This window comes from Camelus ferus, chromosome 8 (assembly GCF_009834535.1).
Source record: "Camelus ferus isolate YT-003-E chromosome 8, BCGSAC_Cfer_1.0, whole genome shotgun sequence".
NCBI lineage: Eukaryota > Metazoa > Chordata > Mammalia > Artiodactyla > Camelidae > Camelus > Camelus ferus.
The window spans coordinates 24,582,830-24,607,932 of record NC_045703.1 but is presented as its reverse complement, the minus strand read 5'-3'; the positions used below and the strand labels follow the sequence as shown (position 1 = coordinate 24,607,932).

The 25,103-nt window shown below is 33.4% G+C and overlaps 1 protein-coding gene across 1 annotated transcript in view; it reads left to right on the top strand.

The window, feature by feature from the left end:
- The window catches only part of RNGTT (RNA guanylyltransferase and 5'-phosphatase), a 183,860-nt gene that overhangs the window by 44,275 nt on the left and 114,482 nt on the right, over positions 1–25,103 (top strand). Inside the window, exons 7-9 of the mRNA XM_032484877.1 lie at positions 3,405–3,548; positions 13,623–13,694; positions 18,847–19,011. Coding sequence (XP_032340768.1) covers positions 3,405–3,548; positions 13,623–13,694; positions 18,847–19,011 — 381 coding nt within the window. The remainder of the gene's footprint in view (positions 1–3,404; positions 3,549–13,622; positions 13,695–18,846; positions 19,012–25,103) is intronic.

Sequence of the window (25,103 nt, the reverse complement as noted above, 5' to 3'; positions counted from 1 at the left end):
TTATCTATATAGCTTTGGTATATATACTTTAGTATAAAAAGTGAATCAGTGTTCTCTAATTCAGTGAAACTTCTGAATTAATATTTGTCTTTTAATGAGGATGGATAGAATACAGATAATTTAGTAATTCTGAATATTAAGTTTGCAGTTGAGGTAATTTCATAATTAATAGGAAATTATATTACACTAGTGATCCACGTCCACTGCAGGTAGAAGCATTATTATATACTAAGCCAGCATCTGAAAGTATATGGGATGATTTCCTTTTTTTTTTTTTTAAAGATTCTATTCATCCAGAGACTTTGGAGTGATATGAAAATATTTCCACATGCCTTACTTTCCTTCCCTAACGTGAAATTAGCTCCTCATTTTTCATGAGTATCACTTAACAAAAGAACTTGTGATTTGGAACGTCTGGAGTTCAAACCAAAAATCACATCCCAGAAACTTTTGTTTCAAAGTTGGAAAATTGATATGTGCAGAAGAATCCCTAAATACCAACTGCTAAATAATTTCTCTTGTACCTCTGCAGATGTAAGCTGTGTTTCCCATGAGCAATCCTTTATAGTGAATTCCATCTTCTAAAGCCTTCTCTTCCTTGGTCTTTTAAATCTGTTTACACATAGGTGTATGCAGACAGTATTTTCTTTTAATAAATATTCCATCTGAAGTAAAAAGAAAGGTCTGATAGTAAGATACATACACATACATATATATCAAATAAGTGTGTTAAAAAATGAATAGAGAATAATTATGACAGGAAAAGCAAATGTACCAGCACCCTGGGATTTAATACTTATTCTATTTGAACATTATATTTAATTCTGAGCTTCTGGGCAGCCAGTGAAAAGAAAAATGTAATTTCTGTCTTCATCGTATGATCAAAAGAGGTAAACCATTTTTTTTCTGAATTCTAAAATTTATTAGCGTAAGTCATCTTTTCTCAAATTATAAATATAGAACACTAATTCTGCTGAATATTAACAGATATCAGGATTAAGTTTAGTAAATAATGAGCTAAATAAGATAAACAGACTTACTGTATATATATATATATATACATATATATATATATATTTTTTTTTTTTTTAAACTGGAGAAAAAGTTTAATGTATATCTCCTGTATACATGGAAGAGACCCAGGAAAACTGGGTGACTCCTTTTATGTTTTCTTATAACCTTTAATGTTCCTGGTATGTATCTTGACTTTCCAAGAGAAAGATATATTGTTTCCCTAATTAATTTTGCCTTGAAATGCTAAAAGTAAATAAAAAGCTTTGCAGAATGCTGGCCTAGGCCCTTAAACAACATGATAGATTGTGCCTTCAGTACCATTGTTGCAGAATGTATCACAGTGCTTTTTTATTTGACCTATTCTTGTATTGATTTAAATTCTCTTTGAAACACAACCCAGTGCAAGGTTGACGTCTTCCAAGAAGCCTAGATCCTCCCTGTCTACTGGGAATTGCTGCTTTTGGAAAGCACGTGCAGGAAGGTTTTGGGAACTAAGCATTCCCATTGTCTGCCAGCCTGCTGGCCTGGCAGTTGGTCCTGGAGTCTCTCAGATGCACAGCAGTCCAGACTGAGGCTGATTTTCTTTTTCTGAGTGAACCTGAGTCTCCACCATCCCTGTCTCCTAGGGCTACAGCTCTTTCAGTGTGTAGTAAGTTCTCCACCTCCTCCCCCGGGGCCTGCTGGGAATAATTATTTTGAAACACTGGTAGCAGCAGGGTTCCAGTCCAGTCTCTAAATGTCAGCCTGTTTGGTTTGCCTTGCTGCCCTTCAACCTGTTGACCCATGCTTCTTTTACCTTAATCAGCCCTCCCATTTCTCCTCACCTATCCTGAACATCTCTCTTTGCTTTTTTGAACACATGTTTATGGGAAACAAATTACCCTCCAATATGTTAGCCACCAAGTACTGCATTACATTAGCTTACATCTCTTCGTTGAGCATTTCTTCTGGCCTTAACTTGATTCAGCTCCATCTTTCAGTCGCTGCTTCTTTTCTTTCTGACATACCTCCTGGGTAGGAGATTAGACAGACCAGTCAGCATGCTCCTCCATTCCCAGGGGTACATCCAGACTATTATTCTTCCACTGTTTCATTTAACAACAAACAAAACAACTTAACACAATGATTGTTCTGTTCTTTGAGGCTCATGCCTCTTAATTTCTTAATCTATTGCTGTCAAATTTTCTCATTCCTTGAGGATGGTACCTGGATACAGTCTCCATTTTCACCCTAAATCTTGCTGTTAACTGCTTCGTAGTATAGCCTGTTGGTCTGTAATTTCCTTAACTTGAATCTGTCTGGACTTTATATACGATGTGAAGCAGAGTTCCATTTTTGGTGATCCACTGATTGGGAATCAGTGATGGTAACTTGGCCATTTGAAGAATGACACATTTTCAAGTTTATAAATTTCCCCATCTATTGATTGGCTGATAAAAATGCTCATGAGCTTGTGTTTAAAAATATTTTAATTTTATAGCAGTGAGTGGGAATTGTACCTGAAATGGTGATACATGGAAGGAATTAGCTGTTCTGCTCAGTTGTAAGAGAAGGAACATTGGATACTTTGAGGGCTGGCCATTTGAAAATCACTTTCTTTTTTTCTACTGCAAAGTAGAGTAATACCTAATTTGTATAGTTGTTGGACCAATGAAGTGCAGCAATTGCATGTATGTGTGTTTTGTAAACTTCTATGTTTAAGATCTAATAAAAATTAGAGAACTGTTCTCTCCTAAGTTGGGTTATATAAGGTTGCTCTTGAACATCACATTGTCTCTGTGAAAAGATTTGATTTCTCTGTATCCTGTGTTTTAAAATAGGAAACAAAGACTTAAAAAAAAAGAATATTTGTTATCTGTGGTACTTTAATCTGCATGATGGTGGAGGGGGGAGACTCTGGTGAACATTATTCCAGGAAGCTGTTGTAAATCTAAGGAAACACAATTTAACTGTTATTTCTTACAATCCGGTTCTTGAATTATACTGCTAGCATTATTTATTTTTCATTTTTCAGTTTTATTAGGTAGAATTGGTACAATTTGCACGTATACAATACATTGCATGTAAATACATGTATACAATATACTGTACATGTATTTTTAAAATTTACATATATGTACTGTTCTTTGTTTCTAAGAACAGTTTAGAGCTTTAGATTTTTAAACTTACATAGTTATCAAAGGAATAAAGCCAGCCACAAAATAAGAATCAACAGAATGCAGTAATCCAGTCAGAAAGGACAGTCAAATGTGCTTACACATATTTAAGAAATCAGTCATCTAAGTTATAAATAATAAGTAGTTCACTTGTGTCCTTTTTTTTAGATTCCACCTATAAATATCATGGCATTTTTCCTTCTCTTTCTGGCAGTGTTACCTTTTTAATGTTTCATTTACAGGTATATGATGTTGATTGATGGCACAAATGAAGTTTTTATGATTGATAGAGATAATTCAGTGTTTCATGTTTCAAATCTGGAATTTCCATTTCGTAAAGACCTTCGTATACATTTATCAAATACTCTCTTAGATGGGGTAAGTTGTATTTTATCTTTAAAAAAAATTAAACATTACTGTTTTGCTTTCTTTGTGCAAGTAAATGTGTATTTTTATTAATTAGACAATTTTATTAATTAAATTTTAAATCAAATCTAGTTTTTTAAGAAAGTTTTTTTATTGATGTATAATTGACAAAAAATTGAACCTAGTTTTTTTATTAGGTTGTTAAATTTCATTTATCACTTACCTGTGCTTACTGTCACTTGATCATTGTCTTAGATACAGAGTAAGCAAAGAAAATTAAATATTAATTTTTTTGTGTGATTGAAAAAAAGATTCTTATTGAATAAAACATTTTATTTTATTGTTTGTTTGTCAATTGAATTTTAATTATGTGATATGACATATCACATTTTCCCTTGGTTCTTTAGCTATATGGACTAATAGTTCTTGCTGAAAGAGAATCGTGCCTTTAAAAGCAACCACTGTACTTTTCCATTTGAATTTTGAAAGCTGGTGAGAGTTTTCCCATTCAGAAAATCTATATTTAATAATGATAAAATTACTTTTTAAAAATGTTTTAGCTTTCTGCCATGCAAACTGCTTTCTTCTCCCTAATTCTAAAAATATTGGTTCATTGTAAATAAAAATTAAAATAACATAGAATATTACAAACAAAACTGGCAAAAATCACCTGAACTTCTATCGTTGGAATAAATTCTGTTACCATTTTGATGAACATTATTCCAGACTTTCCTCTGTGCTGAAATATTCAATCTTACATCTGTTCCTGAGGGATTCACATTCATATTAGTAATAGCAACTCATGGCATAGATTCTGAATACAGGTACCTCTGCCCTGGTTGAAAATGAGTGCTTTGGTCAAATATGTACACACATGGATAGTTACATAATTTTGTGTGAAAAGAGCTGAATGTTACATGTGTTTTGTAACTTTTTTTTTCATTTAGCAATATGTTTTGGACCTTTTACACATTAAAGTCTGAATGATAGACCACTGTGTATGTAAACACTGGAATTTGGGGTTTCCAAACTATCTTGATTGTGAAAATTATAGAGGATACTTGTTAAAGACACGAACGACCTATCCCAATAGCCTATCCTAGACCTAATTAATGAATTAGATTGTCTCAGGGGCCATGGTATCTGTATTTTTAATAAGTGTCCAAGTGATTCTAATCAATTTGAGAAACAATTTTATGATTTATTTAGCCAATCCTCTTTTGGTGGACATTTGGATTTTTTTTTGTAGTTTTTTCTGTTGTAAGACACACTTGAATGCATAGCCTTAATACTTTTTCCTTTCACAATTGTGAAGTTTTATAATTAAGATTCTTAGAAGTAAGATTGTAATGTGTATTTAAGAGTCTTTTAAATATAAGTAACTGAACTCCAACTTAAAGTAACTGAGGGAAAAAAAGAACTAAATTGGCACAAATAATTAGGTTTTGGCTTGGCCTGCTTCAGGCCGGATCTGGAGTCTCAAATGATGTTGGTCAGGCTCTGTCTTTCTCTCTTTGCTTTACTTGTCTGTCTTTCCTCCTCTTCATGAAGGCTTTTTCCATGTGGGAGGCAAGCTGCTTTGCAACCCAAGCAGGAAGGGAACCTTTTCTCCCGATATCAATATATCAATCCCAGGGAAGATTCCACAGGGTCTTGCCTGAGTTTTGTACCCCTGGAAGAGTGACAGTGGAGGCCAGGAACCCTGGTAGCAGGACCACCTGGAGTGCAAGAGGAGTAGTGTTACCAAGGAAGGGACGGTAACAGGCTATATTGCACAGTGTTCACTGGGCTGGATTGGAGGACATGCTCATATTGAACACTGACATGTATAATTGCCACCCTACTTTCCAGAAAATTTGAACACATGTACAGTTCTGCCAGCTGTATGTAAATGATCTGTACATTGTCTTAAACACTGGGTTTGAAAATTTAAAACCTTCTGATTTGATGAGGAAAGGGATGACTTTCTCATGTTAAGGGACAATAGAGCACAGTGGTTAAGAGCCTTAACTCTAACTGATGGTGCCTTACTGGCTTCTTCAGTTATTACATGAGCACCCTTAAATCATTTACTCAGTTTCCTCATCTGTAGTGAAGTTAGACTAAAAATAGTACTTAGTTCTTGATGCTGTTGTGAAGATTAAGTCAGATAGTTTTTAAAGTGCTGGTAATAGTGTCTGGTACATAGTGAAATAATGTATTTACCTCTTTTAATTTGCGTTTATGTGAATTGTTAAGGAGGTTTAACATTTTTTTTTCTTTATTAGTGTATTTAGCAGAGTTTAGAGTTACTGTATTTCTTCCATGAGTTGCTCATTCAAATCTTTTATACATTTTTCTATTGGGTGTTCATCTTTTTCTTACTGACTTAAGAGAAGTTTTTGTCTGTTGGGGTATTTATGACACATTTTGAAATAAATGTATTTTCACTTTTTCTGTTTTTTGTTGTGGCACAAATTTAAATTTATGTAGGTAAATTATATATACCTTGTTTTTTAATATTTGGCTTTTGTGTCATTAAAAAAGATATTTTTACCTTAGAATTATCATAATACATAGCTGTATTTCCTTCTAATACGTTTATGGTTTCATTTGTATATTTAAATATTTGATCTGTCTACAGTACATTTTGATAAAAGAAATGAGATAGGGACACAGTTTTATTTCCAGATGTCTAAAATGTTGCCTCAGCACCATTCAGCTAACCTATCTTTCTTTTTTAATTAGATATATCATTTTTATTGTAATAGGAATTCCCTTATCTCATTGTTTGTTTCTTGATTTGCTTTCCCATTCCATTAATATCTTGGTCTTCCAGTGGTAGTTTTAGGTTGATTTAAATGCTCTAACTTTCGCATACGTTTTAATGTCTGATAATCCAAGGGCACCCAGTTTCCTGGCTGTTCTGAAGTTTGTCACTTAGAATTTGCTCTCTTTTTTTAGCTTTTGGATGAGCAAGGCTATTTGATTGAGAAGTTAGGCTGAATTAGTGTGTTACACTTTATGTGCAGATCTGTACAACAAGAAGCTTGTATTTCTCTCTGCAGAGAGATCTCTTGTAAGCTTGTCTCCAGAGAGACAAGCTTTCTGTTTGCTGTTTGGTGATATGGTTCATCTCTCTGCTGCACCTTCACTGTTTTTCTTTGGAGGGAAAAGGGACTCTACATCTTTCTTATAACTTCCTACAACTTTAAGTCTCTTTTCTACAAGGATACTACTCATGTTCTTTAACATTTCTTCACTTTTTCAACATTGAACCTTTTTCCCAAGGTGGGTTGAATTTTATCTGGCTAATATTTTCTGGAATTCATCTGAGAACACTTCCTGTCTTAATCAAGATGAAATTTGCTTCTCTATTTCTGATTTATATCAACAGATATGGGGACGATAGGGAGTAGCTTGCGAATGTTCACTTGAACTCTTAATGAAAGAATTATCCTAATGAAAACCACATGCATAAAGTATGTATTTATTTGTTTAACAGAGTTGACCTGAATGCTTGTTGCCCCCATCCTTTGTGCTTTTTAAAAAATTTACCAGCTAACTCTTGGAGTGTGCAAGCCAGAAGATGGAAGACTGTGATTGGAGAATGGGATGTTTGAATTAGTCACTTCTGAGGTATAGTTTTGGGGGATGAGAAGGTTCAGGATGTGGCCTAGAGAGAGTGAGTTTGAGGTTGTGTGGAGAAGAGCAGTGGAAATGAACTCAAGGAAAAGTTTAGATGGATCATAATGAGTGATGACAGAAGTCCAGGTAGAGGGGAAGACTATAGCCAGCCAGGTACTAGAGAGTAGAAAGAGGAAAGAAGGTAGTATAGTTGAATGAGACTGATTGGCAAACAGAGACTGAGCAGAGTAATGATCAAGTCACAAAGAGTTATCTATACTAGGGGCTACTAGTAAATTTTTTCCTGTGACAGTGTGTGTAGTAAAATATCATTTTGTAAACTTTTTATATATGTAAACTTTTAAATATTTGGGTGTGTTTGTGTGTGTGTGTAGGTGCGTGCTATGTGTGCACACACACACCCCCTTGTGGTTGATGGAGCCACTGCATAAGGTTGGAGACATAGTCCACTGTAGTCCATTCTCACTGTAGTTGTTGTGACTGGCACCCCTGGAGTTGTGCTTTAGGTTAACTGCATAGCCAGTACAGCAGCTCTGGTAGGTAGTTCATGGGAACAGCAAGAACATTTGTTCTGATTTTTGTTACCTTCATTTTATTTAAGACAGTTTTTTTTTAAAGCATTGTAATTAATAAAATAAAAGGAAGAAAAAGATTCTTAAGTAATAGCATTTGCCAAAGTTTAGTGTAGTTTATCATTTCTATCATGTGCTGTGCCAAAAGTGCAGGCATTGCCTAGAAGATTGAGGAGAACGCATCACTCTTGAGACGTTCACTTCGTTGCCTAGTCGTGGAGAATGATAGGTAGTGAATAAAACAGTAACCTGAGGGATGGTATTTAAAACAAGTCCTTTGGTGGTTTAGAGGAGAAATAAATTACATCTAGTTAGTTAGGAACTGAAGATGTTTTATAGAGGAGTTGTCATTAGATATGGGAAGATTTCTTTAGATTTTTGTTGGACCTGGGCTGAGGGCATTCCAGGTAGGAAATAATGCTTAAAAATAAGATATTTAACCATCTGCAGATTTCACTTAGCAATACTATTATTTTCACCCCAAACCTGGATAACTGAGAGCAACATAATAGACTCTTAAGAGGTTTTAAAATAGCAATATGATTCATGATGTCAGTTTACTTGGACCAGAATTATAGTTGCCATATCTGTTTTTTCAGTTAGTTAATTAAAACAGTTCTCTGTAGTTTCCTGTTTCTTCTACATTTTCATTTGCAAATTGTTTTTGTAAAATTCCAAATCCAAGAATAACTCAAACTACCTAATTGTCTGGCTGTCAGATGTGAGCATTGAAGCTTTTGTTTTGCTCTCTAAATTATGTTTTTTGACCCACAAAATGTGGAAGATAGGAGTTAAGAAATACGGCATTTATTCACTTGGAACAAATTAGTGAAAATTCAATCAATTTCACACTGAGGCTAAAAGGAGGATATAACAGTTAATCATTAAAGTTAATAGCAGAAATTTTGGAAAAATGTCATGTCTTTTCAACTATTAATTTTTTTAAAGGAATATGCATGCTTATTGTTGAAATTTTAGAAAGCCTGTATGTTATAAAATACAGATGTCAAGAAGAGATTACATTTTAACATTTTGATGTATTTCCTTTTAGTCATTTTGTTGCACATACATTTATAGAATGCATATAATCAACATGTACATAGCTGACATTCAGTATATGCTGTATATCTGCAATTCCATCATTTCCTTTCAATCTGAAGAACTGATTTTAGGGTTTTTTAATTTTGATCTTATTTAAAAAATTGAAATATAATTCACCATTTTAAGGTGACTAATTCAGTGTTTTTTAGTATTCACAAACTTGTGTAACCATCATTGCTAATTCTGCAACATGTGATCACCCAGATGGACTATGATAATTAGAATCAAGTGGGCCTTATCTGAAAGGATTTCAAGGAATGAACTACCTTTGAGATGAGCTTTGAAGGCCCACAGGTTTTCCAGAGGGCAGTTAATTACTTCCTCTTATTAAAAACCCTTCAGTGGTTCTCCATTGTCCAAAGCATGAAAGACTACTCAGCATAATATTCCTTATATCCTGGGTGGGTCATGCCTAAGTCAGTCTCTCTGTCTTCCTTCCTTCCCTCCTTCCTTCCTTTGTTACTGTGCAATGTTTCAGGCATAGAGCAAAGTGATTCAGTTTTGCACACACACACACATATACACATTCTTTTTTGGATCTTTTCTACTATATGTTATTACAAGCTATTGAATAAAGTTCCCTGTGCTATACAGTAGGTCCTTGTTGTTTATCTATTTTATATATAGTAGCATGTATCTGTTAATCCCAAATTCGTAATTTATCCCTCCCTGCTATGGGCCATGTGTAAGTCTTTAGCATCATCTTTGACTGTGAGCCCTTGAACCATAAATTCCACCTATACTGAGCTTTGGACAGCTTACCACTTTTTTCATGCCTTTTTAATACCATTTGGCTCATCCACAATCCTAGAAAATATCTACCATGTTTTCCAGGATTCAACTAATGGATCATTCACCTTATTTTCAAACCTTTCTCTTACTCTTCAAGTGGAAATAGCTATTCCTTCTCCATAAGTTTATTCCATATGTCCTTATTTGGCTGGAATAGTATAGGTGTATACTTTGTCTTAGTACAGTTATTAATAGTAATCTATTTCACTCTTAAAAGTATCCTGGTTTAGACAATAAGCTACATGGTCATTCTATATATATATGGCCATCTATCATTAAAACTATAACTTTTCCTTGGACCTAGCTACTTACATATTTTCCTCTCTTCCTGCAACAAAGTCCCTTGAAGATAGGGACTATGTACTTAACTTCTGCAGGAATTAAGAATGTGTATTATGGTTTGGGTTCAGGAAATACTGGATAGATAGGCAGAACACTGGATGCCTGTGGACTTCAACCAAAGGGAATGGAATATAGAAAAGTACAGAGGATAGGAAAGTCAAGCATGCAGGAATTTTTTTTTCTTTCTTTTCTTTGTTGGGGGAGGGCCCATAATGAAGGATTTAAGCTTCAGGTTTCTCCATAGCAATATTTGGTGCCAAAAGATGGTGGAAGAATTTCTGACAAGTTCCTGAGGGATAGACAATTGATGTGCCTTGGTGTAGTTTTCTTCAGGTTTCTTATGCTTAGGGTTTGTTGAGCATCTTTTAAATGTGGGTGTACAATTTTCATCAAAAGTAGACCTTTTTTTGTGCATTTCTACCCTTCCTCCCTTTGAAGATTTAATTACTAATGTTTTCATTAAAACAAAACAACCTTTCTGTGTTTCTTTTTGGATAGTTTCTATTCCTTTGTCTTCAAGTTCACTGATATTTTCTTCTGCAGTGTCTAAATTGCTGTTCATCTCAACCATGGTATTTTTCACCTCTGGAAATTCATTTTTAGCCTTTTTTATGTCTTCTTTGCCCTTACTTACCTTTTTGAATGTATGGAATACTGTTATAATAAGCCATCCTCATATTCTTGGCTGCTGTCTCTAACATCTCTCACAGGTTTAGGCCTATTTTGATTGATTTTTCTCCTCTTTATAGGTTGTATATTTTTGCCTCTTTACATACCTGATAATTTTTGATTGGATGCCAGACATTTTGAATTTTACCTTGTTGAGGGCTTGATATTTTTGTATTTCTATTAATATTTTTGATCTTTGTTCTGACATGCAGTTAATTTACTTGCAGCTTTTGAGTCTTGTTTTAAAGATTTACTGGATGGACTAGAGCAGTCTTTAGTCTAGGGATAATTACTCTCCACTACTGAAACAAGAGCTTTCTAAGTACTCAGTGCCCTGTGAGTTATGAGAGTTTCTAATCTGGCTAGTGGGAACAGGCATTGTTGCCAACCTTCTTGGGTCTTTCTAAGATTTTGAGGGTGCTTCTTTGCCTGGCCCTAAATGGCTTCCTTATATGCATACTCTGCTGAATATTCACGGGGGTCTATCTGCAGATCTCTGGAGTTCTTTCTCTGGGCAGCCACCCCTCTCTCTCTCTCTCTCTCTCTCTCTCTCTCTCTCTCTCTCTCTCTCTCTCTCTCCCTCCCCCCTCCCTCCCTCCCTCTCTCTCCCTCTCTCTCTCTCTCCTTCCCCTTCCCTCCTTCCCTCCCTCTCTCTCTCTCTTCCTTCCTCCCTTCCTCACCCTTTCTCCCCCTCTCTCATACTCTGTACTGAAAACTCCTTCCTCATTGGTCCCCCCAGACAATCTGTTTTGTGTTCTCAATTCAGGGAGACTGGCTCTACAGGGACTACTGAGATCCCCCTACCTGCATTGAAGCCTGGAAACTCTCCTCGACCAATAAGCTGGGACAATTGTAGGGCTCATATAGTTCATTTACTGTCTTGCAGGGGTTACTGTCCTTTGTTGCTGGATGTCCAGTACCTTGAAGATGATTTCTTCATGTATTTTGTCCACATCTTTGGTTGTTTCAGGCAGGAGGGTAAATCTAGGTCCTGTTTCTCCAGTTTGGTCAGAAGAGAAAATGTGTTTTACACTTCTTAACTAGATTTTATTTATTTATTTTTAATTTTTATTTGTAAGTGTGGTAAAAACTACATAACATAAAACTTACTATCTTAACCAATTTTAGGGATACAGTCCAGTGGTAACTATATGCACATTGTTGTGCAGGAGATCTCTGGAACTTTTTTGTTCTGTAAAACTTAAACTCTATACCAGTTAAACAGCTCCCCACTACCCCTAGCCTGTGGCAACCACCATTCTAGTTTCTATTTCTTTGAATTTAACTACTGTAGATACCTCATGTAACTGAAATCATATAGTACTTGTCTTTTTGTTACTGGCTTATTTCACTTAGTATAATGTCCTCAAGGTTTATCCATGTTACAGCACGTGATAGATTTCCTTCCTTTTCAAGGTTGAGTAATAGTCTGCTATATGTGTATGCCATATTTATTTATCCATTTATCTGTTGATGGACATTTGGGTTGCTTCTACCTCTTAGCTATTGGAATAATGCTGCTATCAACATGGCTGTACAAATATCTCTTCAGGATATTGATTTTAATTCTTTTGGCTATATACCTAGAAGTGGGATTACTGGGTCCTGTGGTAGTTTTATTGTTGTTTTTTTTGAGAGAACTATTGTACTTCTCCCATAGTGGTTGTCCCATTTTATAGTCCCACCAATACTGCAGTCCAGTTTTCTTAACTAAATTTTAGACTTAGGTAGTTTATGTTTACCTACTTTTTTTCTGTAACCTAGGGTGATAGTGGCAGCTGTAGGGAAGGGAGACATTGTGGTGAGGAGGTTGTTGGGAAGAATGCAGCCTAGGTATGGGGTCTTTGTTAGAATCTCTGGGGTCTGTTCTCTTTGGGTGATTGTTTTCTTCAGCTAGTTGGAAGCCATACTTTACTCCAATAGTGCTCAGATTATTTCTCCAATTCAGTATGGAGTCCTTTAGCCTTTATTTCAGGCAGAAAGAGTGTTCTGCTATTTTAATTACTCTTCATCAGAAGAGGGGGGAAAATGAAGACAAGAATAACCACTGAGTTTGCGTCAGTAAACAGTTTAAAATAACAAGTGATTTATATCATGTGTTGGATTCAAGATGATAACCATAAATAAATGTCTATAGCTTAATGAATATATGTTTGAGAAAGAAATCCATGGGTAATAGTTTCTTAACTATTAAATTATTTGTCCTAAATCAGTGTGTTCTTTGTAATTTTAGATGGTTATGTATGGATATTCTGTCATGAAACTGGTTAACAGAATACTGCTTGGTTTTCTAGGAAGAATATGAGGAAAGAAAAATAATTTTAGGTATAAACCTATTATTAAGAATTAAAATTTTATAAAATAATACGTTTTATATGTAATCATCCTTTAGTGTCCTTTATCTCTTTTCTGTCAGAGTGCAGAATTTAAGTTTTTTTTCACTTAATGGCTGTGATATATCATACTCTCTTGTCCTGTTCCCTTTGTTTGTAGTAGAGTGATAGGGAACTAAGAAAGACCATGTGGGTCACGTGGGAGTTTTATCTATAATAAGGGCACCGTTTATACCTATGGATTTTATAATTAAAGCAATTGGCATATAACAAAACTTGAAGCAATAATGATTTAACAAAATTAATTTTTAAAATGTTCCTGATACTTGGAATTTAAAAACTGTAGTCCCTTCATCCTGATAGTTGCTTAGTAATTCAAACATAAAATGTATCATAGTAATTCAAATATAAAAAAAATAAGGAGATATTATGGTATGATTTTATCGCCATAGAGAATAAATTCATGATGGGGATTTTTGGGGGTGCTGACAGTCTGTTGATTTGATCTGAATGTGGGTATGTTTACTTTGAAATTTCATCAAGTTGTATATTTACAATTTATGTGCTTTCTGTATGAATGTTATATTTTAATCATGCTAAAGAAATTGCTATCAACGTATGAATAAACTTACCCTCTTTTCTCTTTCAAGGAAATGATTATTGACAGAGTAAATGGACAGGCCGTTCCTAGATACTTGATATATGACATAATTAAATTCAATGTAAGTACCTTTTATGACTTATAAAATAAAAATTGTCACCAAGGTAATTGGTTTTTAACAAATAAAAAGTGTTACTGCCTTAGAAATAGTAGGAAAGAAAAATGATGACTCTTTCAAGTTACTTGATACTTTTACATCTCCTTTTCTTTTCTCTTTATTGCCTAATATTTTGCACATTTCTTTGTCTTTGGATTCTTTAGGAACCTCAAGTGAGTAAAGAAAAACAGTTAAATTGTGATAAAATAATACACCATTTTGTAAAATGGAAAAATTCTCTGTGTTAGTTATCCTGTACTCAATTAAAAAAAGTCTCAAGATTTTATTACTGTTTATCACTTAAAAAAGACCCAAAAACCATGAGTGTTGACAGTATAACATGGAGGTACAAATATGTTATTAATGAGTACAAGCAGGAAACTTAAAAACAGGATATAAACTTGCCTGTTGTAAATAGATATAAAAAATAGGAATTATATTCTCTACCCTTTCCTACAATTTTAGACTCACCAAGAGTCTGCCTGTTAATGTTTAATTATAGTATAAATGTCTAAATTATTTCGACAGTACAAGATGGCTTCTGTAAATAAATGCAGGAAGTTTTTTCAATATTGTATGTATATCCATGAAAAGATATAATCGTTCCTCTAGACATATGTTATTCAAACTACACAGTTACTTAGTATTCAAACAGACTGAAAGCAGTTAAGATTTCTGGGATTAGAAGTGTTAAATTTTAAGGTTTTGAAAATTTATAACAAAATTTTAAAAAAAATCTCTTTTTGGGGATATACATTTTAAATTGCAGTATTAACATTCAGGATTGCATTAATCCAGATTACTTTTTACTGGATACTTTCCATGTACATATCTCATTTTTTTGTTATATTTCAGAGTTTCGAATTTAAGAAACTCAAGGTCAGAAACCATCAAATTTTAATTTTGTTCTCTTTGTGGGAACTATATTCCCCAAAAGCAGTGCATTCCAGAATTGACTTATTCTTTATCACAGATCTGGAATAATGTTCATTGGCTTGTAACGAGACATAAAGGGTGGGGTGGCCTTGTTTCTTTGAGAAGGGGGGCGCGCTGTCTCCTTTGCCTCTTCATAATGAGCTCTACTTTAATACTGTTCAGTGCAAGCTCACATCTCAGCCTGGGAACTTTGTCTTAGACAACAGTTTTCTAATTCTTTAAAAAAATATGAAAAATTTTAGCATACACAAAAAATATAGAGAATAACATAAGGAATACTCATGTGCTGACTTCCAGATTTGTTGAAGTTTAACAGTGTGTCATTTTTACTCCACTGTCTTTTTAATAAGAAATAGGTCACTGCAGATTCAGTAGAAATTTCTTGTGCACACCTCTCTTATCCTATTCTTGACCCTTTATCCAGAAGCAGCTTCTACCCTGAATTTGGTGTTTGTTATTCCCAGGAATGTTTTTAATATCTTTACCAGCTAGGTGTAGATCTATGAAAAATATGTGATCTTCTTTTGCAAGGTTTCCAGATTATATATATATCGTTGTACTATACTATGGTACCTAACATTTGCTACACCTGATTTTGTTGAGATTTATTTGTGTTAATACATGTGTTTAGTTCATTCACTGTAATTACTATTGAATATTACATTGTATAAATTTACAGAATTTATCTTTTTTCCCTTTGATGGATATTTGGGTTTCCATATTTTGCTGCTGTTATACTATTATTGTATGGAGCAACTTTTTTCTTTTTTTTCCTTTCTTTCTTTTTCTTTTTAGTGGAGGTACTGGAGATTGAACCCAAGACCTTGTGTATACTAAGTATGTGCTCTACCACTGAGCTATACCCATGCCCCTAGAACAATTTTATATACTTTTTGTTGTGCATATGTGTCCAAGTTTCTCTAGGACAGTCCTCATTCCTGGGAAGTGATCACCTGGGAAATGTTTTAAAAAGTTCAGTTCCTCATCTCTACATCATGAGGATTCTGATTAAACTGGCAACTTCAGCTATTTTGCTGTGTTGCTAAATTTCCCTCAGAAGTAGTTGTGCCACTTTACCACAGTTGGTATTATCAGACTTAAAATTTTTTGCCAGTTGGATTGTTTTAATTTGCTTTTCCGTGACTACTAATGAAGTTAAGCATATTTCATGTTTATGAACTTGTTTGGATTTTTCTTTTGTGATTTAATTGCAGATCCAAGTAATCTGCTAATAGCTTTCTTTTCTGGATTCTAATCCTTCCTTAGTTATGTATCTGGCAAACAATATCTTTTCCAAATTATTATCTGTTGATGCACAGTTGTTTTTCATTTTAGTAAAATCAAACTCACTAGATCCTAAAGTTTGTGCTTTTGTGTCTTCTTTAGGAAATTCATCAACATATTGCTGTAAAAATGATTCATTTATGCTTATCTCTAGGTCTACAATGATTCATTCAATAAGTATTTATTGAGTGCCTGCTACCATATTTCATTGACGTTAAAGTCACATTTTTTTCTTTTTAATTTTTTTAATTTACTTTTTTGGGAGAGGAGATCATTAGGTTTCTTACTTATTTTTTTTGAGGAAGTTCTGGGGATTGAACCCAGGACCATGTGTGTAAGCATGCGCTCTATCACTTGAGCTATTCCCTCCTCCCAGGTCACATTTTTTTCTGATGTTAAAGTATATTTGTAATTGAAAGTGTCATGTAATTTAATTTTTAAATTTACTATGGAGCTTTCATTGATAGTTAACTACTTTGTTTATTTTGAATCACCAAGTCAAGGTCACTATTAGAAAATTTTTTTTGAAATGGTAGTTTAAAACTTTTAAGTTCCTTAATTTATTATTTTGTCCAGCAAGAATTTCACTGATAATTTTTTTATGTGTCAAGTATTATTCTAGGTATTGAGTATACACAGATGAGTAGGACATAATTTCTTGCCTTCAGGGAGTTCATAATTTAGTTGATTGACCTCCAAAGAAGGACAACAGTTCCACAACAGTTCACTGGGATTTAGGAAGAAAATAGGAGAACTTCTGTTTATTCTTAATCTATTATTTAATTTTTGTCTGCTTTATAACATTATAGAGTTGTACATGTATGCAATTTATTAAAATTAATATGCATGTATTATATACAATTGTTAGGATATGTGTTTAGATTGGATACAAAATCAAAAGAAAATTGCAGACCACTGGTCTTATGAATGAGAATGTGAATGTAAAGAAATAGTTATAATAGTACTTTCAGTATAGTATCAAAGATATATGAGAGATACAGAAATATATGAGAGGTACTAGAGAGTTTTCCAGCTTACCGTGGGTATAGTTGAGTCATTGAAACATGGAATTGCAGACAAAGGAAGTGACACAAATTAATTTTGAAGGATTGAGTCTTAGAGGTCAGGAATGTTGGATGGTTGTTAGTGTACTTGATGTGTGGTGAGATGTGAGACATAGCAGGAAATGAGAATGGATTGGTGGGTAGGCAGCCAGATTACTTGAACAAGGCATTTTAACTTAGTTCTGTACATAATAGGACACTATTGAAGGGTTTTAGTTATGGTGATGATATGATCATACCTTTATTGTTTTGAAGAACTCCACTGGTAGCGTAGATAGTGTTTTGAAGTGAGAAAGAACTCAAAACAGGGAGGCCTGTTCATCAGTAGTTACTGAGTGCTTCCTGTAGTCTGTTCTCAGTGATTCAACACCTATCTCTCAGGAACTTCCTTTATGATAGGCAGCAGAGATGTGAAGGTGAACTTACTTTCAATCTATTCTTGTTTTGGTGAGTTTATGTATATTTTAATGTGGAAAGTATCCAGGAGGGAATTTAGATTACTTACCTATTTTTAAACAGTTACTAGACTTTTAATTTTATTTCTTAAAAAAAAAATAAGAGGGCTTTCTTGTTTCACTTTAATTTTATAGGGGTCTGAATTCATCTAATAAATAAGCCTCACATTTTAGGTTTTCAACCTTGTTAATGACATAGGTGACATGGAAAAGATTGTGCATGGACTGTGTGGTTATTTACTAACTAGCATTTCCTCGATAAATACCCTTTACAAACAGTTGTATGTCTTTATGTAAAGGGAACATTTTCTGCCTCATACCGAGCTTTTGCTCACTTTGTCTTGCTCTTTATTCTTTGCCAAATATCAAAATTGTCATGCTTCCAAAGCTGAGAAAAAGTCATCCTTGAGGCATATTTATTGTTCACAGATTAAGCAAATGTTACCACCCCTTTGTAAACATTAGGTTGGGTAAATGTTGGGTTGAGTAATATAGATTAGAGAAGAGGAAGAAGACAGAAAAGATGGGGAAAATACATGGAAGGGTATCCAGTTGTAGGGTAAAGAAGAGGTTACTTGATATGCTATTGAGGTGAAGCTGCTAACCTGGACCATTAATGTCACCCAGATGATGTGTTATAGCTATATTTGTATATACTATTGGGAGAGGGCAAGCCCCTACCCTCAACTCATACAAAAGCATACATGTGCTTTTTATGTCATGGTTCAAACCATATATATGCTGTATATGTATATCATAATGTATATACTGTATATATACATATGGGGGAGAAGAGAACTTTCTCTATAACTGTGTAATTAAATATATTACATAAACCTTGTTCTATATTAGTTTTCGGAGTTTGAGAATGTATTTGTCTAATAGATATCTTCTGCTTCTTGATGCCTGTGAAGTGTTAACACTTTAAACAACAAAAAATATCATAGGTGACTTTGTTGCTTATTTTTGTGTATTGTTTCCTTGTACTTGCCTGAACTACATGAATCTTAGGGTTTAGTTGTTTTTTTTTTTTACTGGAGGTACTGGGGACTGAACCTAGGACCTTGTGCATGCTATACATGCACTCTACCACTACTGAGCTATACCTACCCCCCTGGATTTTAGTTTTCATTAGAGGATTACTAATTCATAAAAATAATAAAAATGATTAGCGAATATATTAACACTTTAATTCAGATGTGAAAACTTTGGATCAGTTATCAGGGCTGGCATGTGTGGTTGTGCAGGCTTTGTACTGGGCAGCTCCAAAAGATGCTATTTACATAGACTGCTATGTACAGTGTGACAGCTTTGATAATTACGCTGAGAAAATAGTTTTTAGTGTTGAAATTTAAATAATTGTTTTGTTTAATTCAGGCACAGCCGGTTGGAGATTGTGATTTTAATATTCGTCTACAGTGTATAGAACGAGAAATAATAAATCCTCGACATGAAAAAATGAAGTCGGGGCTCATTGACAAAACACAGGAACCATTTAGCGTCAGAAATAAGCCATTTTTTGACATCCATGCTTCAAGAAAGGTAAAGTTTTCTAATTAGCACTTCATAATGTATCAGAATTCAGCTTGCAAAAGGATTATGAATGACATTTTGCTGCCCTCTTGTCTTGGTTTTTCCAGAAATTACTTGAATTGAATATAGTGCTATTTTGGACAAATATGAATAATTCCCTGATCTGCTCTTTAGTAAGGCTTTTTTTTTTTAATTGAAGTATAGTTGATTTACAATGTTGTGTTAGTTTCAGGTAGTACAGCAAAGTGATTTTTGTATGTGTGTGTGTAAACACACATGTGTGTATATGTGTATGTATATAGATGAGTGTATATATGTATGTATATGTGTATATATGTGTGTGTATATATATTCTTTTTCAGATTCTTTTCCATTATAGGTTATTACAAGATATTGAATATAGTTCCCTGTATTATACGTTAGGTCCTTGTTTATCTGTTTTATTTTAGTAAGATTCTTAGTGGTGGAAACATAAACTGGGTTGCTTTCTTATTTCTCATAATAGTTTTTGATTCATGGCTGTTGGTTCATATTATGTTTTTTAAAAAGCTGTAAACAATATAGAATTATATAGAGTGAAAATCACCTATTAGGCCTTCTAAAGGTCAATAGTGTTTGGTACATAGTCTTATTTAAACAATTAATTTACATATATATATACACACACATACATATACATGGAAGGTCTTTTATTTATCTTTGTTGTTTTGACACTTAAAATGCATCATGCTAAATATTATTATTTAGTATGGGACTTACTATTTCACTTAACAATATGACTTGGAGATATTTCCATGTCCTGCAAAGAGATTTGCTACCATTTTTTAACTGCTGCATTGTATTTGACAGTAAAGATGTACCACCATGGAATTATTATGTTTTGGAGGAGGGGTGGTTATGATTGAATAATACAGGAGATAAAGCAACATAAACAATTACAAAAGTTTTAAACTTTTTTCTAGTATAATCTCACATGTTAGATGATGTAAGTTTTTGTTGTATTTTAACTGCTTCTGCTCAAGTCCACTCAATTTGGTATTAGCTCTTGGATATAATTTTAGCAGTAATCTCAGCACTGTTGAATGCCTATCTTTTTTTGTCTACCAAGTTATCCTTCTACTTTCTTTAATATTTTGCATAAATGCCTTCTTGGCATGCGACTGGTGCCATGGTCTTCCCACAGTTCACTGTTTGCCTTTTGTGTTTGTTTTGGCAGCAGGAATATTACAGGGGTGCCTACAAGAGCCTGTGCACTCCTCTGCCCTGCCCAGTCGGTGGGGTGAGGATAATGTTAATACTTAAAATGGGCTACACCCTTAGTGGAAATCTGCTATTGGAGCTATGTACTCTCATAGAAATATTTTCTAAATTATTATACAGTGTCAACGTTGGGGAGAAGCCAAATTGTTTCAGTTTGCATTTGTTTTAAAAAAAATGAATTTGACAGCTTGTGTTGTCATAATTCAAAGTTCAGCATTTAAGAAACTGTATCTTGGTATAGTTTTATTAGTTTAACTCAGTGCTACTTAGAAATGCTTAGAAAACTGTCCTTAAGGGAGTTAAAGTGGTTATGTAGAGCAACTCTTCATGTAGTCTTTCACTAGAAAAACGTGATGCTCTTACTTTTTTTCCTTTATGCTTATATAATCCCCCCTTTGAAATCATCATTGGATATTCTTTTTTTTTAAGCAGTTCTAATATTTGGAATTGTAAATATAGATTCCCTTTTCCCACCTTTTCACTTTTTACCCTTATTTTTTGTTTTCAATTTCTCTTCCCAAAGTATAAAGCTGTAGAATACAGAGGGGGAAGCACATTGTATTGCAGAGACGGTCTAAAGGGTAAGACATGGTAACACCAGTTATAGAATAGCAGCTACACTTGACAGGTTGTTGCTGTAGAGATTAATGTATGAAAAAAACTAAAGAAAGATAAAACTTGAGTCCTGCAACCTTATTATGTTTATCTTTGCCAATGGGAGTTGTGAAATAGTGATATTACAAATGATAAAACATTTGTTAGGGAAGTATGTATCATTTTTATGAAGAAGGCTAGTTTTTTTTTTCCAGTTAATTTTTTAAACATTTTTTTATTGAGTTATAGTCATTTTACAATGTTGTGTTAAATTCCAGTGTAGAGCACAATTTTTCAGTTATACATGAACATACATATATTCATTGTCACTTTTTTTTCCGCTGTGAGCTACCACAAGGTCTTGTATATATTTCCCTGTGCTATATAGTATAATCTTGTTTATCTATTCTACATGTGCCTGTCAGTATTTATAAATTTTGAAATCCCATTCTGTCCCTTCCCACCCCCCGTCCCCTTGGCAACCACAAGTTTGTATTCTATGTCTATGAGTCTGTTTCTGTTTTGTATTTATTTGTGTATTTATTTATTTTTTAAGATTCCTCATATGAGCAATCTCATATGGTGTTTTTCTTTCTCTTTCTGGCTTACTTCACTTAGAATGACATTCTCCAGGAACATCCATGTTGCTGCAAATGGCATTATGTTGTCGTTTTTTATGGCTGAATAGTATTCCATTGTATAAATATACCACATCTTCTTTATCCAGTCATCTGTTGATGGACAGTTAGGCTGTTTCCATGTCTTGGCTATTGTAAGTAGTGCTGCTATGAACATTGGGGTGCAGGTAACTTTTTGAAGTAGGGCTCCTTCTGGATATATGCCTTGGAGCAGGATTCCTGGGTCATATGGTAAGTCTATTCCTAGTCTTTTGAGGAATCTCCATACTGTTTTCCACAGTGGCTGCACCAAACTGCATTCCCACCGGCAGTGTAGGAGGGTTCTCTTTTCTCCACAGCCTCTCCAGCATTTGTCATTTGTGGACTTTTGAATGACGGCCATTCTGACTGGTGTGAGGTGATACCTCATTGTAGTTTTGATTTGCATTTCTCTGATAATTAGTGATATTGAACATTTTTTTATGTGCCTATTGATCATTTGTATTTCTTCCTTGGAGAATTGCTTGTTTAGGTCTTCTGCCCATTTTTGGATTGGGTTGTTTGGTTTTTTCTTATTAAGTCATTTGAGCTGCTTATATATTCTGGAGATCAAGCCTTTGTCAGTTTAATTTGCAAAAATTTTCTCCCATTCCGTAGGTTTTCTTCTTGTTTTATTTCTGGTTTCCTTTGCTGTGCAGAAGCTTGTAAGTTTCATTAGGTCTCACTTGTTTATTCTTGCTTTTATTTCTATTGCTTGTGTAGACTGCCCTAGGAGGACATTTTTGAGATGTATGTCAGATAATGTTTTGCCTATATTTTCTTCTAGGAGGTGTATTGTATCTTGTCTTATGTTTAAGTCTTTGATCCATTTTGAGTTTATTTTTGTGTATGGTGTAAGGGAGTGTTTTGGCTTCATTGATTTAGAAGAAGGCTAGTTTTTATATAGTTTTAAATAAAATCTACAACCATGAAAATGCACTTTTTGGTAGAAAATAATAGAATTTCATTTCTGTCTATAAAATCTTGAAGATAACTTTGATTTTAGGACTTTATTAACATAGCTCTTTAAACAAGCTCTTCATTTTGTCTAATTTGATCTGTCATAGTAGTGAAGGGATAATGAGTTGTTCAATTTTTAACTTAATATACATGCATAGATGTTAGAATGCAGCATCCTAAATGTAATAACAAGTAGCAATTTCTTAAATTATAATTTTATTTGCATTTACCATTTGAAGGCTAATTAAAAAAGAATTGTTTGAATCGATTAAATATGGTTAACAAAATTTTAAAGTCAGACAGTAGATAGTTTTCTATGTATCATCTTCTCAGAAGAGTTATCAACCATTTCTTTATGTACGTGTAAGCAAATACATTTATTTATATTCTTACCACTCTTAACCCAAAAGGCAATTTGTTTTTTATTTATTTTTTTTTTTATTTAAGTATAGTCAGTTTTTAATGTTGTATCAATTTCTGGTGTACAGCATAATCGTTCAGTCATACATATACATACATATATTCATTTTCATATTCTTTTTCATTATAGGTTACTACAACAAGAGGTGATTCTTAACACCCTTTTCTGTACTTTGCCTTTTTTTTTTTTAAGTTAACAATTTGAGTCCCCTGGCCTCAGTATTGGTACATATGGATTGCCTTCAGTATTTTTTTTTTTGTAGATGCACAGATTTCCATCTTATCAGTGTACCATAATTTATTTAACTCTTCCATAGTCATAGACATTTGCATTGTTTTAGTCTGTTGATAGGTTATCGTTTGTTTGTTTTGCATATGGATATCCAGTTGTTTCCGCACCAGGTATTGAAGAGATGGTTTTTTTTTTCATTGAATTTCTTTTGCATCTTTATAAAAAATAAGTTGTGATGCATGTCTAGGTCTACTGCTAGATGCTGTCTTCTATGCTTTTGATTTAGTTGTCTGTCTTTGAGGTAGTACTATATTGTCTTGATTACTTTTATTTATAATAAATCTTGAAATCAGATAGAATTAATCTTCCAGCTTTGTACTTCTTCTTTGAAGTTGTTTGGCTATTGTAGGCCTTTGCATTTTCATTGAACTCTCTTACTGCATTTTGTCATTGTTTGTAATAATTTTTCAGTTGATTCTCTTTGATTTTCTGGGTGTTCAGTCATAGTAAGTGTAAATTGACATAGTTTTATTCTTTAGTTTTTTTCATATGTTAATTTTTGTCTTGTCTAATTCAGTTACACGTAAGTACAATTTTAAATTGTAGTAATAGTTATTGGGATCCTTGACTTGTTCCTGATTTGAGTGAGAATGCTTCTAGTGTTTCTTTATTGTATGTTGTCTTTGAGTCTGATATCTACTTTATCAGGTTCAACAAATGTAGGTTTGGTTCTGTTTTACTGAGTCATTTTACTTTTAATCAAGAATAGGTTTTCAGTGTTGTCAAATAGCTTTTTATCTACTGTAGATATAATACTTTTTTTTCTTGCTTAAATCTTTATTTTATGAATTAAATGAAAATATATCCTAATACCAAGGCTTTCTTTTGTTCCTGGGGTAAGCCCTACTTAGTGTTAATATGTTATTGCTATTATTAATTTATTTTTTTGAAAAGCCTTTTTTTTTTAGAGCAGTTTTAGGTTCACAACAAAATTGAAAGGAAGGTACAGAGACTTCTCATACTTACTGCCACCACGTGTGCATAGTCTTCTTCTTTGGTAAATTCCTCAATTTTACTTTAATATGATTAAGCCTAAACTTGAATTATTTCCCATTTGCAAAGATCTGTTTCTGCTAAGTTATTTCTACTAAGTTGTCTTTCTTCATTTCCTGTTCATTTGCTTCTCTCAACTCCATGTTTTTCCCTTGGGGGTAGTTAATTATGTTCCCTGCAGGGTTGAACAAAGTTAGGATTTAGTCAAAGAACATGCAAGAAATTGATCTTGAGTGATTTTAGGAAATTGTGCTTGATTAAAAAAAATATGCAAGACTCCACCCTTCTTTTTCATCTCACACACTCAAATTAAAAAAAAAGAAAAGAAAAGAAGAAAGGCCTAATAATGTCTTAAAAGTTTCTAACAATAAACTTGTTTTTCTCTGCTTGGAGTCCTTTTCCTTTCTCATGTCCATCCAGTTTGACTGCTTTATTAAAATTCTGTGGAAAATATTTTTACAATGATTTGTTTGTTGCTATGTTGAAAGTAAAATATTTGCTCTGTAGGATGAATGAGTAATAAATGTGAAGATCTCCTTTCTAATTGTTGAGTAGATTAAATAGAAAATTACAAAAGCCTCTTTTTTTTTTTACTACATTTAATTTTTCAAGGGCATGTACTCGTCTACTTTAATAAGAATTTTATAAATATTCATATTTTTCTTGCATAGTTTGCTAGATAGGAAATTTAGGTTTTTATGTGTATTTATGTATTTCATTTGGCATTCAGATTTATTTTCTAGGTATTGCCTTACTTTTCTTTCTTTTCTTGTTTTATCCTTAAATATAAATTTATAGTTCTTAAGTGTTTGTCTAAGGCCAGTAGTTCATAAAGAATATCTAGCCATAAGGTTTGTTATTTGTATGTACAAGTGTTATATGACTTTATCAGTGTCGTATTGTTTGCATCTTAGTAAGAGGAAAAA